Below are 13,578 nucleotides of genomic sequence, written 5' to 3' on the forward strand. Positions count from 1 at the left end.
GTACTAAGACCTTTCGGGTGGTAGGGAGCTACATAGTTGATGTTGATCATGGCGCAAAAAAGAAAAAAAGTTGGTCGGGGATGCAGGTCTGAGGGCAAATATGTGTGGAATGTGACTGCTCGAAGGTACCCAGTTTCCCTTTGGTTTTCTCTTTCTGTTCTGGGGATTTGGCTTTGGACGTTACGCTTGTCTGTGTGGACTAAGGCTTCCAGAACACCAGGGAAATGGGGCGAAATACGTCTATAACGAAGGAGATCGAAACACAGTCAGTCCCTTTATTGTGGTTGTTGCTGTTGCTCGATCTCTGGCAACAGGTACCTGACACAGGTATTCTACTCCTTGTCGCACCTGTATCCCTTCGGCCCTTAAAAGGGTTAGACCTTTTCAAGCTCACGATACTATTATCTGTGCGCCAATTCAAGCTTTAAGCTATGCATATCAGGACTTAGAAGAGAAGGGGCGCCTGAAACATCTTTGATATATATGTAGGGCTGGACTGGCCGGGATCAACATCAGAAATGGATGTGCGTACGCACATTCATGCCTCTGCTCCCGGTCCTCTCTATGCTGGTCAATCAAGGATACGCCAGTTGATTCTATGCTCTAGCAACATCGAGCAGTGGTGGCTATCAAACTCCTTTGTTCAGGCCCCGAGCCCAAACCAGCCACAACAAAACTAAATTTGGCCGATGTGGTCTAGGCAATTCTCTGACCGATCTGGAGAAGGCACCTGATGTTGTCCCTATTTAGATACTCTTCACGGAATACCCCGTTCAGTATACCGCATTCTAAAGACGTACTATGCATGCAAGTATGCAAGAGTACACACGAGTTTAGTAAGAGACCGGACTGAGGTCCTCCGTTATCTATAGGGGATATTGCTTATTTCACCGCTGCAATTGGGGATGCCATTGAGAAGACCGGTGAACACATCGGCACTATTACCCTTTCGAACAGCAGGCTACATCCATCTCCTTACTCTCCGTATAATGAACATCCACCAGGATCCGAGGCATCCCAGACATCTACCGGAAAGGAGCAAAAGAGGAGGGAAAGAGGTGGGGGAGATACTCCGTTATCCAGACCGAGGCAATGATGAAATGGAAAACATTGACGTCTTCCAACAGGGATAATGCCACTTACCAGAAGTAAACGTCATCCACTCCTCTCATCGCCGTGAGTCTAATTGATCATCTACCGGCCGATGACAGGCGCTTTTGCCTCCTTCTGTCTCGTAATGCCGCGGACCGACCCCACATCATGTGACAGGGGAATTGTTCTTGTGACTTTCTTAATTTTTTTCGCCACTAAGCCTCTTCAATCCTTCTCCCCCACGTTAAGGGGCAGATGTAGTATCACCCAAGGTCGTACAGGTAATGCGGTACCTGTACCGAATAGTTACTGTCTTGCACTGAGGTATTCCATGTATACCTACTTTGGACCCATTGGTATTTGCCCATTTACTACCTACCCTCCCCATTATTGACTCCGCCACATCGATAGTCGTCTCAATCGGTACTTACTTCTCTTACCTTTCTCCCGAAGTGAGGCTAGTATTTGGTAGGGCCTAACGTAACGTTAACCTAGTGTTAAGCTTCAAGTGCTATCCTTTACGAAAAAGAAGTATGCTGAAATAAATCAGAACAGCGAACCACAAAAAAAGATGGATACCTCGTAGCCGTGAGTTTTCGGCAACTTTTCGGATGAGAGGGAAGTCGGTCGTTCGCTCTCATCAATCTCTAATTTAATCAAAATTTCCCTTATCCTCAAATAATGTTAGCCAGTTCAAATCCTAAACAAAACTGAAAATATAAACGTTAAGATAGTACCATGAAACAACCCTCCGGCCGGGCGCAACAGTATCCAGTCCAACAGAAGGATAAGTTTTATTCCCTCAGAAAGTCCGAGATTAACCTTCTCTATCGGACACATGGGAAAAAGATAGTTAGAAACCTACTATGAGTATGATATGTCCCATTTAGAGCCCGAGAAGTGGTTGGTTGAGAGCCCGAGAAAAACACAGATTTGGTCACCGAGTTCCAATTGTCTTCTCGAAGGTTGCCGTTTCCCTTTGTCTAGAACTTGGATCATGAGACGGTCGGACATTTTTTTTTTTTTATTATTCTTGCGCCTCATGAGGTCAAAGACGGGAAAACTAGCTTGCCTGTACCTGTTTTGTTGCTATCATGACTGTAGTACAGTATCTAGCTACAAGAGTACATACAAGGTAAGTTGTCGATGTATATCTACATCTACTTCGATGTACTTACATATGTATGGAAGTACGAAAATCAAGAAATACGGATCGCCGAACATCCCCATACATTTTTTTCTTTTCCCCCCCATAAGCTTAATTAACTTCTAGTAATCATCACCACTCACTCCTACCTAGGGTACAGTACTTGTCCTTCCATCCAGTAACCAGTCCAACGTAAGAGGAACAGAACATTACATTCCCGCCGTGAACAAAACAGGAAAAGAAAATAAAAACCAAAAAGGTAGATCGATCGGATCCAGTCGATTTTGGGGGGAGAAAATATCGGCATCAAGAATGTCAAATGTAACCCCCGACACGCACGTACCCCAATGCTTCTGGAAGTAAGTAAGTACTCCGCAAGTTAAAAAAAAAATAAAAATAAAAATGAAAATGGAAAAAAATTCTTGCTTTTCATTTCCTTCCCGGAAGACCCTGCAGCATGATACCCCCCAGTTGGACCTGAACCTGTTCAGCGGGATTAAGGCGCAGCTACGTGGCTCGCTCTCTCTCGTCACCGTGGAACGATTACATGCATGTATGATGGGCAGCTGAACAGCCGTCCCCGACATCATTGCATCGATCTATGAAAACAATAAGGATTGAAAGAGGGGCGAATTTCCAGAAGACGGGAAGTTAAGCTTCTAGTCAATGGGTGGAATGAGGTCAGGTTGTAACTCATTCGTCTTGCGCCCCTTCTCTTTTCTTAATATTGGTTTCTTTCTGGTATTGAATTTGACGTTGGGTTCTGCGATGCAAGGTTGGACCCAAGTCTAAGTAAGTCTAATGATGCCGACAACGACTTTGGCAAGTATTGTATGCATGGATATAGGAGTATATGCACGACAGAAACAGTGGAGATTTCCACCCAAGTAGCTGGGAAGTCAAAACTACGCAGCAGCACCGAATAAGATTACTTCGCAACGAGTCAAGCTTCGACAACCTGCGCAAAATGTATATAACAGTACATACTACTACTGTACTCCGCACCCTTAACTACGGAGTAATAATAATAATAATCGTAATAATACTAATCCTAATCCTCGCTCCAGCCAAGTCAACGTCAATGATTATCGCGCTTATTGATGTTCTTTTCCATTTCCGGTAATTGCCAGCGGACGGGGCAGGGCACTCTCTACTAATGCAAATAAATGCGGCATTAAACGGAGCCCATAATGGTTGGGCGAAAGCCTGTACTGTAGGTACCTGGAAAGTAGCGAAATCCGGGCAAGCAGGATGAGAATGGGGCCTTGCGCTTGTAGATGTTATGTTTATGTTACAAGGCTTTTTTTGGGAAAGATAATAAGCCGAGCCACTATCTCTCTCTCCTTTATAATCAATCAGCTGGGTTTTATTTTATTTAATGTTTTTTTCTTTTTGGGTTTGGTTTTAATTTTGCTTCGAGGAGGTTACGTACGAATCTGGATATGTTTATCATTAAGCTGAACCAAGACATCATATCATTTCATGTCCACCGATATAGTCCGATAGGCAAGAAATCATGCGGGGGGTTGTCACTGAGATGGAACCGAATCTTACAACTCATCAATCAGGTGTTCTCGGAGCTGGAGCCCTTGACGTGGAGTTATTATCACATGATTGATGAAACGTGCGAAATGTGTTACTCTGGGGCTGACGGGAAGTTGCAAGAAGGAAAACGAAGAGCAAATTAAAGGGAAGGGAGAATGGGTTTCGAGGCTGATAGGTGATGAGTGAATCGGGGAGATCTCCTTCATCCCAGCGCCCCGAACCACATATCTGGGGAACTGGGGGGTATATCAAACTGTGGCGTTTTGGGCCCAGTATTATGAGACAGGGGACTATGGAAGGGGAAAAAAGAAAATGGGACTAAAAAAAGTCTTTAGAGCCCCGTGACACTCAAAATAATAACAATAATAATAATAAAAGGTAAAAAATAAAAAATAAAAATTTAAGGAAAAAGGCTAAAGGTAATGAGCGGCTAAAGGCTAAAAGTACCAAACAAAACACAAAATATGGGGCATGGGGTGTCAAGCGGTTATCGTTTATGGATACACATATGTGTATACTCTACGATCTTATCCAGATGTCCCAAGTCTGCGGTCATGTTGATATCATTTGACTACGCGTTTACCGGTGACAGCTGGCAAAACCTCACCTTGTGACTATTGTTAGTAGAGGAAGCGGGCAGCTGTGACATTACCCGTTGACAGCCCCCTTTCGTGTTGGCTGTTCAATTCTGGGGGCGAAATACGGCATCCCGCTAGGGATAGAGACGGAGTTTATGATTTGTAGCACTGAGCAATGCTTCAAGACTTTAGGGAGAGAAGGTCCGCATGATAGGAGGGAGGGGAAACTAGAAGATTGAATACTGGACTGTGTACACTAGGATAGCTACATACATAGCAGCAGAGATCAATCAAGGAACCGATAAGAGCCATGCATAATTGAACATCCATAGCTGAAATGATCAGCAAGATCGGAAACCGTGTAGCGTTTCCCCGGTATGCGACCTCAACCTGGGGGCATTTTGATGGTACATGCATACCACCGGTTAATAGCAGGGCGTTGTTTAGCCCTTTTTTTTTTTGGATCGGGATGTGTTGACCAAAAATGCCGACGTGTCAGAAGGATGGAGGCACAGCTACATTCACAGGGACTTTGGTTGATGATGGCGGATAAACTTCAAATTATATTCAACGGCCGGGAAAAATGGTCTTGCGCTAATGAAATCATCTGGCGAGAGAAAAAGAAAGCAAAAAATGTGGCTTGAGATGTAGTCCAGAACCTCAACCCAGGGCAATTAATGTATTGAATGTGGCCGAAAACATGCCCGTGGCGAACACAATTGCATCAAGACGGCTCCAGCAGAAAGTCAGCAGGACTCTTGAGAAATCGTGCTGGGCAATCTACGAGGTGGCGCTGGAGCTTGCGGAGGTTCTGTAGGGAAGGTACCTGAGCTGTGGACAAGACCTGTACGTCAAAACAGCGAGAATCAACATGGATAATGGCCGAAGCTGCCAGAGCGGTCTGCGTTCAATCATAGGGGAAGGATGCCCTCTACCAGAGAGAGAATGGGTAATACTTAGTGGAGTGATATCAACAGCAAGCGGCCTGCGCCAATCATCATGGCCCCGTTTTTGAGGAGTCAAGTGACCCCGTGAGCGATGGAGTGATCGATTGAAACTGCAAAGGGGAATCCATCGTCCCTTAGTCAGCAGCGGAGGGAAGGTCACAGGACAAGTCGATCTTTGTCTGAATGTTTGTCTAGAACCAGTTGCTTCTTTTTTACCCTCTTGCAGTTCGGCCTATTTGTTATGGGTATGGATATTTTTAGGCCGAGATTACTCATTCATAGTCATTGAGTCCTAATACTCATTCAATTTGTTGGTGATGCTACATCGTCAACTGAGAAGCTTCGTGTTCTGTCGATGTACATACATGTACTTCATAGTGAATCTAAGTAAGTACAGGAGCAAAAAGCCCGCAAGATGGTTGCGGTAAAGTGGATCTATCCATACCTGTTGGCTTCCTGAGTGTTAGTACAACCACCCATATGTATGATTACCCCCAAGTTCCGTACTTTTTTCTTGGGTGGAACTCCGGAAACAGCCCGGTAATCTTACTGATTGTTATGACAATGTATGGAATACCAGCCGACCCATGGGGGTACTCCGGAAGTAACACACTAAAAAAAATAAAAAAATAAGAAAATAAATTCGACTATTATTAAAAAAAATTAAATAAAATTTTTTTGTAACAATCCAGGTCCGGACCATGGAGAGACGAAGGCGCGACTAGGATCCATCCTTTTACTTACCGCCATCCCATCCCCATCCATACCTTAGAACCTGTCCCTCGGTACCCTCTCGTTGGGCTTTTACGGTGGCCACTCTCGATATCCTTTTTCTTCGCGGCCCTCCCCTGGTACCGTTACCATTCTCATACGCCTTCCCTTCCCACCATCTCCACCGACCCCGTCATTCACAACGATCTATTCTATTTCTCTCTTTTCCTCCCTTCTTAGTTCGCTCCACCTACTAAGTCTCTCCTCCCCCATATTCCTCTTTCAATTTTTTTTTCACTTTTCACTTTTCCTCCTTCCTCCTCACCCCAATTCTCTCCGCCACGAACGACAATCCTCCCGGACCCTCTATACTTCTCCCCGGCTCCGGCACATATACATTCTTCCACTACTAACCGACTCATCGACCTTCGACTTTTAGCCCCGACCGTCGTTCACCTTTTTTTTAGCCGATCTCTGCCTCCGCATAATAGATCTAGCCTTTTCGTGCGGGTCTAAAGGATTGAACATCATTACGCCCTACTCAACTTGTGATTACTGGTTTAACAGTACTTACTGCACCAAAGACCTAGATCTGCTCGCATCGGAGATTTGCTGGCTGGGGCGCCATTCCTTGCTCAAGACAATTGCAGCACACTGCAAACCAATCAAATCGGGTTGTATCTTTGGGGTGAAGCCTGAAGGACTAGAGAGATTTTCCATATCATCACCTTCGCGCCGTACGACCACGATCGGGGGAGACGGCGACCCCGTACTGAATTTCCGCGTGGAGAGAGTTGCTAGGAACGTTATTGGTAAAAGTTGGGATTGAATTGTATGCAGGATGCCTTCACGTTTAACTACTCCTGTTGTCACGGTGGACACGGCCAAAATCCACAAGGTGGACACAGCCAATGCGCAGAGTCTTCATGGAATGTGGATGGGTGAGTGCTGTTCTTGCAGGTCACCTTGCTATTTGGAATTTACATTGACCACATCAAACAGTTTTCTCGAAATGTGCAGATTACATGGAGGAAGGCCGTCGACTCGAAAACCTAAGTTGGAGACTATGGACACGTGAGACTTTCTGCGTGGAGCCAGCGACGTCGAGCGATGCCTCGGTTTTGCCACTCCTACGCCAGGAGACCCCGGACATGCCAGAACTTTCTGCTAGTGTCGAATCTGCTGCATCTGACCAAGCGGAGAGAATTGAACATCACATTAAGCGCCCCAAGTGTGAGATTAAGCCCACCGTTGTTCGTGAGGATTCTATGGCAAGTCTCGGCCGTGGGAAAGAAAAACACATTACATCGCTGGGCCTCGAACGCATGGTTATGAGCATTAAGGAGAAGAAGAATCTTGAACCCATCTCTACCGTAATGGCTACGGTTTCGCCTCCCGTCGTTGATATCACACCTCGGCCGTCTACACCAACCCCTACCCCTCCTTCTGAGTCAACTGTGAAGCGAGCACCCTCACCGCCACCGTCATATCCTGCCATTCAACAACCGAACCACTCTACCGAGTCTTGTTCCACTACTGCGCCGGATTGCAATGACAGTGATGCTGCTAACGCGAATGCTTCTGATACGAGCGTGTCTTCTTCAGAAATTCTTCCATCTCGGCCTGGGTTGATCAAATCTCCGAGCATTGTCCGTGGATTCTCTCCTTCTATCATCTCCTCATCTTATCGGTCGCAGCCTAGAATGACGGCCGAGCCCAGTCCCGCAAAGAGCTCCACTCAACTCAAGCCGACGCCTTTCAAGAAGAAGGGTGGAATGTTTACGCTTGGTGGTTCTTCAGGTGATGACGATGAGAGCTCCTTTGAAGAACGCATGGTTTTGCGCGGCCCCCATCGCAGTTCCCTCTCCGATGAGCTGTCGAGGTCGGCGACCGGCGAATCTATTCCTAAAAAGAAGGTGACTTCATTTAAGGAACAAGATGACACTATAAAGCCCGTCAAAGAACGCCCTGTTAATGATGAGGATGCTATCGAGACCGAGGACGACGAGGTTGATGAGAGTGCTATTGAGGATGAGGATTCTGACTGGGAAGATTCTATTACGGAGAGCGGACGCTCGAGTCCCGAGGAGAGAGAAATGTTCCAGCGGGTTGATTCAAAGCCTAACCTCGTCTCACGACGCTCCATGTTGACGATGATGATGCACCAACCAACTAAAATGGGGGCCCCAACCCGCTCTACCCCGGCCCTGCAGCGGTCGCGTATGACATCACCTAACGGCCCATCGTCCCCGCCCGATGATGAGGATAACCTGACAATGCGTGGCCCTGGTGTCCCTCGATCGAAGCCAATAGTCATGAAGGCTACTCCGCAGTCGGTCGCTCATTCACCGAGGACCACGCGACGAAACATGCTTGCCACTGAACTGACGGAGTCCCTCCGGCGTCATTTACTATGGGAACGACAACAGAAGAGTGCGACCGCCAATGCCTTCCTCAAGCGGAGACACACTGCACATGATATGGCGAATTTGCAGGAGTATCCCAATCCTAAAGGCGCACAAAACGCCCAGGGCGTTGGTATGGCTAATCCGGGCGCGGCCAATCAGAACAAAGAAAAGGATATGGCGAAGACTGCTTCCTTCAATCAATACACTGATTTCGGGCCATGGGAGTACCACGCGAAGGGTTGGTAAAGAGATCATGACGATCGCAACTTGGAACGACAGTCACTATCGATGTTAACTCAAAAAATTCGCTTGCTTTCTACTTCATTTCTCTGCCTCAAGTTTTGTTATCTGTGTCATGACATATCCTCCGGTGGATGGGTAATGTTTATTGACTATGATACCCCCAACTTCAACGCGTTTCTTTATCGTCTATGTAAAGCCGCCGATTGAATATCCCTGTGACACGTACGATCACGACTCTGCATTGCATTTTGGCGCAGCTATGGATTATATGTTGTTATTTCCGACCTAATACTTCTTTTTTTTTCGGGTCTTTGGTTTTCTTCTTTCCCAGCTCTTGTTCTCTTTTCTCTATTTTCTTTTCATGGCATTGTGTGGCTATCCGTTATGTTACTATTATACGAGCCACATTGAGGACAAAACCTCAAGAGCGATTAATCTTGTACAGATGATCTCCTTTTACCTTCAATGGCGGGCGGAACGGTTGCGATTCAGATTTGGCATGGGTTCTCCTTCTGTGGGGGTTGGGTGGAATTCTAAAAGAGGCCTTTGATGGATGTCATTCCTGCGTCTCGTGACTGCATCTTAGCAGAAAAACGTCGTTGGTATCATTCGATGCATTTGAAGCCTTTTTGTCCCTGTGCTTTCTTTTTTTTTTTACGTTTTTATTTGTTCTGATACCAGATACCATACATATGCTTTTGATTTTGTTCCTCACCTTCTCTACTGGGTCCTCCTCTGGGGGGTTTGGTCTGCACATGCCATGTACGCTAAATTGTGATTTATGAAAAAAAATTAAAAGTGAAGAATTCCTCCAATAGAGTCCAGTGACCAAATGATTTTTTCTTTTCATATAGGATCGATCGATTTGAAACTTATAATCCAAAGTTGGAACCTTCTGGCCGTGCACTGACACGTATTGCGCACAAGCCATGTATTAAATAAGCGTCCATCCAGAGCAGGGATCGAATTGACCACCCAACCCCAGAGTTCTGAGTGGTTGGAAAAACATCCGCGGCACCAGCGATATCTCCAAAAATCGTACCTGTCGAGATCTAGAATCATCGCATTGATCCCCTCACCTGCACTGGCCCATTCCCATTAATCTGGTGATTATATCACTCATTATATCCCCCAGGATGGATGGATGGAGGTTGACGACCGGAGGGTTCCTCCCCCCATCTCATCTTTGTTTTATCACACCTCCTCTACCTAATCTGCTCAATTTCTTTAAATTTGTTTTCCTACATTTGTCTTATCTGTCATACCAAGCTTGGGATAAATTGTCAAGGTATGACGAGAATGAGGCGGCGGAACCACTCGGATTGCCAATGAGGTAACCCGGCATAAACTATAACATCATCTGCCCTTGCCTCCCCCCCAAACAGTTGATGTATTCCTACCATCTACGGCGATTGGAGCAATCGAAGCGAAGCTATGATGTAGAGGTTATGTTTAGACCTTCTTTGTCCTTTTTTCTTTCTTGGAGGGTGTGGTGTTCAGTTTGGATTGGAATTGTGATTTATGCCTCGCATTGAGTTTCCGGGTGATAGCATTCTGATGGTTGGGCGGAAACTTTTTGCTTCCATGAGGTTTTCTTGGATGTTTATGGCCCCTTGGGTTTGGATGTTGTGGGTATGAACTATCGATACTTTTTTCTTCGATTTTAGTGTGTTGTGTTGGGCTGGGGTTGTGTATGTACTTTTATTTGTATGTGTTGTATTGTTGGGTACATCATATGGGAAGCTTGTTGATAGATGTGGACAATAGAATAGTATTTCTGTTGCATAGAATGAGACATGTGCTACAACTAGCATACATAACAGATTTACATTATCATCTTATCATTGAGAATTTTGCTGCAGATCAGATCATTTTGCTGCCCGGTTACATGTGCAGGTATCCCTCACGGAGAGTATATCCCATCTCTTGGCGGCAGATCTAACAAGGTCAAAGCCCGTGATTGGAACGATAATTCTCCGTCTGGATATCCGGTTTCTTTTCTATTTTTTGATCGAGGGGATATAGAATATCACCTACCGAGCAAGTAGAATCTATAAAAAAATCTGTATATCATATTGCCTAAAAGAGACATCTGACGTGGCAGAATATCATATCAATCGGATTGTTAATGTTATTGACATTGATTTCGGTGCGCAGTGCTCCGCCAGCGGTATGATGTAACCAACCTGCACATGTTGCATTGTAAAACAAAAGCCAAACTGCAATACAGCAATGGGGCTCAAACCCACTTCCAGTACAATCAAAGTGCCCTAAGACAACTACGGTGTGAGTAGTAGCCTGTAATACTAGACTAACTAGTCATGTGCAAGAAACAGCATAACATAGTATGTATGTACATCCAACTAAGGTGCAAAATCCAGACCGTAGGACCCATGGCCTACTGCAGAGCCTCCCCACAAGCGAAACGCGCCCATTCCTGAATTTCCCGACGCCTACCGAATCAGGGCAAGCAAAGGTCGAAAATTTGACATCCGGCCGTGCCCGAGACGAACGTGGAGCAAAAGATGGCAGCCCAGCTGTGGCTGGTACGCAACGACCAGACCCGGACGGTGGAGTCAATTGGGGGCTCGGTTTGGGGAAGCCTTGCCTGAAATGGTTTACCGCGTGATCATGTGGGAAAAGGATGACTTGTGTGGACCCTCCTTTTCTTATTTTGTTTATTTTATTTTCCGTTTTATGTCCTTGTTGCTGCCTGAGTCACCTTTCTCTAAATTCTAAAGATGCGTGGTTGCGGGTCATTTGGTGGGTCGATTGAAGGTCCGGCAGATGGCTGATTCGTGGAGTGGAGTTGTCCATTCTAGTTGTTCACCGGTACTGGTGTTATACAATGACCGTGTATGGGGGTGACGGGTATCTGGTACTCTGGGCCTGTTTTGGTGAAAAGATGAAAATGGGGGGTGGGTTTAGCTCAACTCAACTTGACTCCGTCCCTTTCTCTGCCTTGATTTCAATGTATCAGATTAGGGTTGATGTGTGGAGAATTGACTGGATTTACACTACAGTATGTGGCCATGACGGTAGAGACACTTCACCGGATGCAGTTTAGAATGGGAACTGAACCTGTCTGTGAGATTATGGCTCCAAACCACCTAAGCTTTACCGTGTGGTTCTGCATATAGTAACCTGATAAGGTCGAATGTGGCCCGGTCAACATTGCATCCCCAGTTCGGCATGCCGATGCGAACTCGGGATGTGCTGGAAGACTGTCCTCCGGATCCCGATGATCCTCCTTCGTCAGCTAACCATTAACATGGACTCCGAGATTTCGTGAGATGTCTTACGTCGTATGTATAATACCACGTGGAAAATTCAAGACGACGAAGCAGCATTCGATTTGAAATGAGTCTCATGACCCTGGTCTGTCGAGATCTAGACCATCTATCCAACGACTGCAATTGTTTTCTCTATTGGACAGACTCTGGGTGGTATCTATAGCCACAGCACAACTCAAAGGCGATACCGTGGCCTAGTATTATATTCATTTATTGTTATTTCTATTTTCTTGATTGGGGGGGAAGTTTTGTTGCCTCTCGGTCTGTGTTTCACACTATCTTTAGACCATCTCGACAATTCGGGATGAAGCCGAGCCTTGGGCAGCACCGAACAACGGTCGGCTCCAACTAGCCATATGACATTGTTGAAAGCGATAGTATTAGCTATGGAGACTCGTACGGTGAGAAACAGTGTTGGGAGATATGAGCGACAGGGCGGTGTGAGGCGATTAAATCAGAACAGACACATATCCCGATGACAGCATCGCCAACAAGAATTTTCAATGTGGAGAATGAAGATACAAAGTGCAAATTAAAAAAGAGACAAACCGGGTGAAACAAAATATCCTACCCCATTTTTCAATATTAAATCTACCGAACTAAATTGTACTATACACGGTCCTCCGTGCAACTAACCCATGCAATACATGCAAAACCCACTTACCCATATAATGCCGTCTTCTTAATTAGCGCCATAACACACTTAAATGCTATCTCCAGCCCCGCGCTTCCTTCCCATATAAGAGTATATTCCCGAAGGGCCAGGACCCCGAACAGGGCCAGGGCCAATGCCAATATACAGTAATAGATTGCGACGGCGGCGTGAAGGCCACCCTTGGTTGATCACATGCCACAACCGTACGTCCTTTACGGTAGACAAACAAGGTTTCTAGCTCGTGGCTTCGAGAAAAGTTCTAGAAAAGGGAATACATGGGTGTGGGATGGAAATATCTATACGCTAGTACTATCTAGGCGTAGTATGGTATTATACCCATTACCGGAGAAAAAAAATTTCACCTGGTAAAACATGCATTATTACATACATTAGACGGCGGTTCTCGCGGGTTCTGGGTGCACCTGTGTAATTGGTAATAAAATCCACTTCTCAACAGAGTATAAGGATTTCAAGGGTAACTCATGACTTCCTGCGTGAAGAGCAACCTATAGGTGCCCGAGAAACAGGTCAGGACCGATGCCCAATTGAATTTGATCAAGACTATTAGTATAATTGTAATTTATTTTATTTTATATTATTATTTTTTTTGCTCTATGGTTTTGCTTTTGTCATCGGCTCCGTGGTTCTCGTGGGGGATACTTTACTAGGTAGTATCTCTGTGTAGTGAATTGGCGCTAGCGAGATGATGAACAGTGTTATTGGTGTTGAGGCGGCTCGTGATCATGGCTCTGTAGGGTAAGGTACCTTAGGGCATGCATATGGATGCATATCGCTTTGTGTCTTTTTTATTTTATTTATCTTTTATCTGATAATTGCTTTTCTCCCTCTTGCTTGCGCTTTTCGATTGCCATAAAGGACAATTGGTATAGCGGAAGACACCGCAAATCAGAGAGATCACCGAGTTTGCTCCGCCAAAAAAAAAATTTTAACTGCAACAA

General features: G+C 45.5%; 3 protein-coding genes across 3 annotated transcripts; 2 read left to right on the forward strand and 1 right to left on the reverse strand.

Moving 5' to 3' along the window:
* Nucleotides 1–1,728: 1,728 nt before the first annotated feature.
* On the forward strand, nt 1,729–2,407 carry BDW43DRAFT_40207 (uncharacterized protein). The gene has a single exon (XM_032050015.1). It carries the CDS (start codon nt 1,970–1,972, stop codon nt 2,363–2,365), a length of 396 nt encoding a protein of 131 aa, XP_031901965.1. The 5' UTR covers nt 1,729–1,969; the 3' UTR covers nt 2,366–2,407.
* BDW43DRAFT_40198 (uncharacterized protein) lies at nt 2,407–3,039 on the reverse strand. The gene has a single exon (XM_032050014.1). The coding sequence runs from the start codon at nt 2,827–2,829 to the stop codon at nt 2,449–2,451; it is 381 nt and encodes a 126-aa protein (XP_031901966.1). The 5' UTR covers nt 2,830–3,039; the 3' UTR covers nt 2,407–2,448.
* Nucleotides 3,040–6,561: 3,522 nt separating this feature from the next.
* On the forward strand, nt 6,562–8,951 carry BDW43DRAFT_40301 (uncharacterized protein). Its single transcript, XM_032050016.1, has 2 exons — nt 6,562–6,961; nt 7,023–8,951. The coding sequence occupies exons 1-2, from the start codon at nt 6,862–6,864 to the stop codon at nt 8,672–8,674; spliced, it is 1,752 nt and encodes a 583-aa protein (XP_031901967.1). The 5' UTR covers nt 6,562–6,861; the 3' UTR covers nt 8,675–8,951.
* The last annotated feature ends 4,627 nt before the right edge of the window (nt 8,952–13,578 follow it).

Source organism: Aspergillus alliaceus, assembly GCF_009176365.1.
Source record: "Aspergillus alliaceus strain CBS 536.65 unplaced genomic scaffold BDW43scaffold_13, whole genome shotgun sequence".
Taxonomy (NCBI): Eukaryota; Fungi; Ascomycota; class Eurotiomycetes; order Eurotiales; family Aspergillaceae; genus Aspergillus; species Aspergillus alliaceus.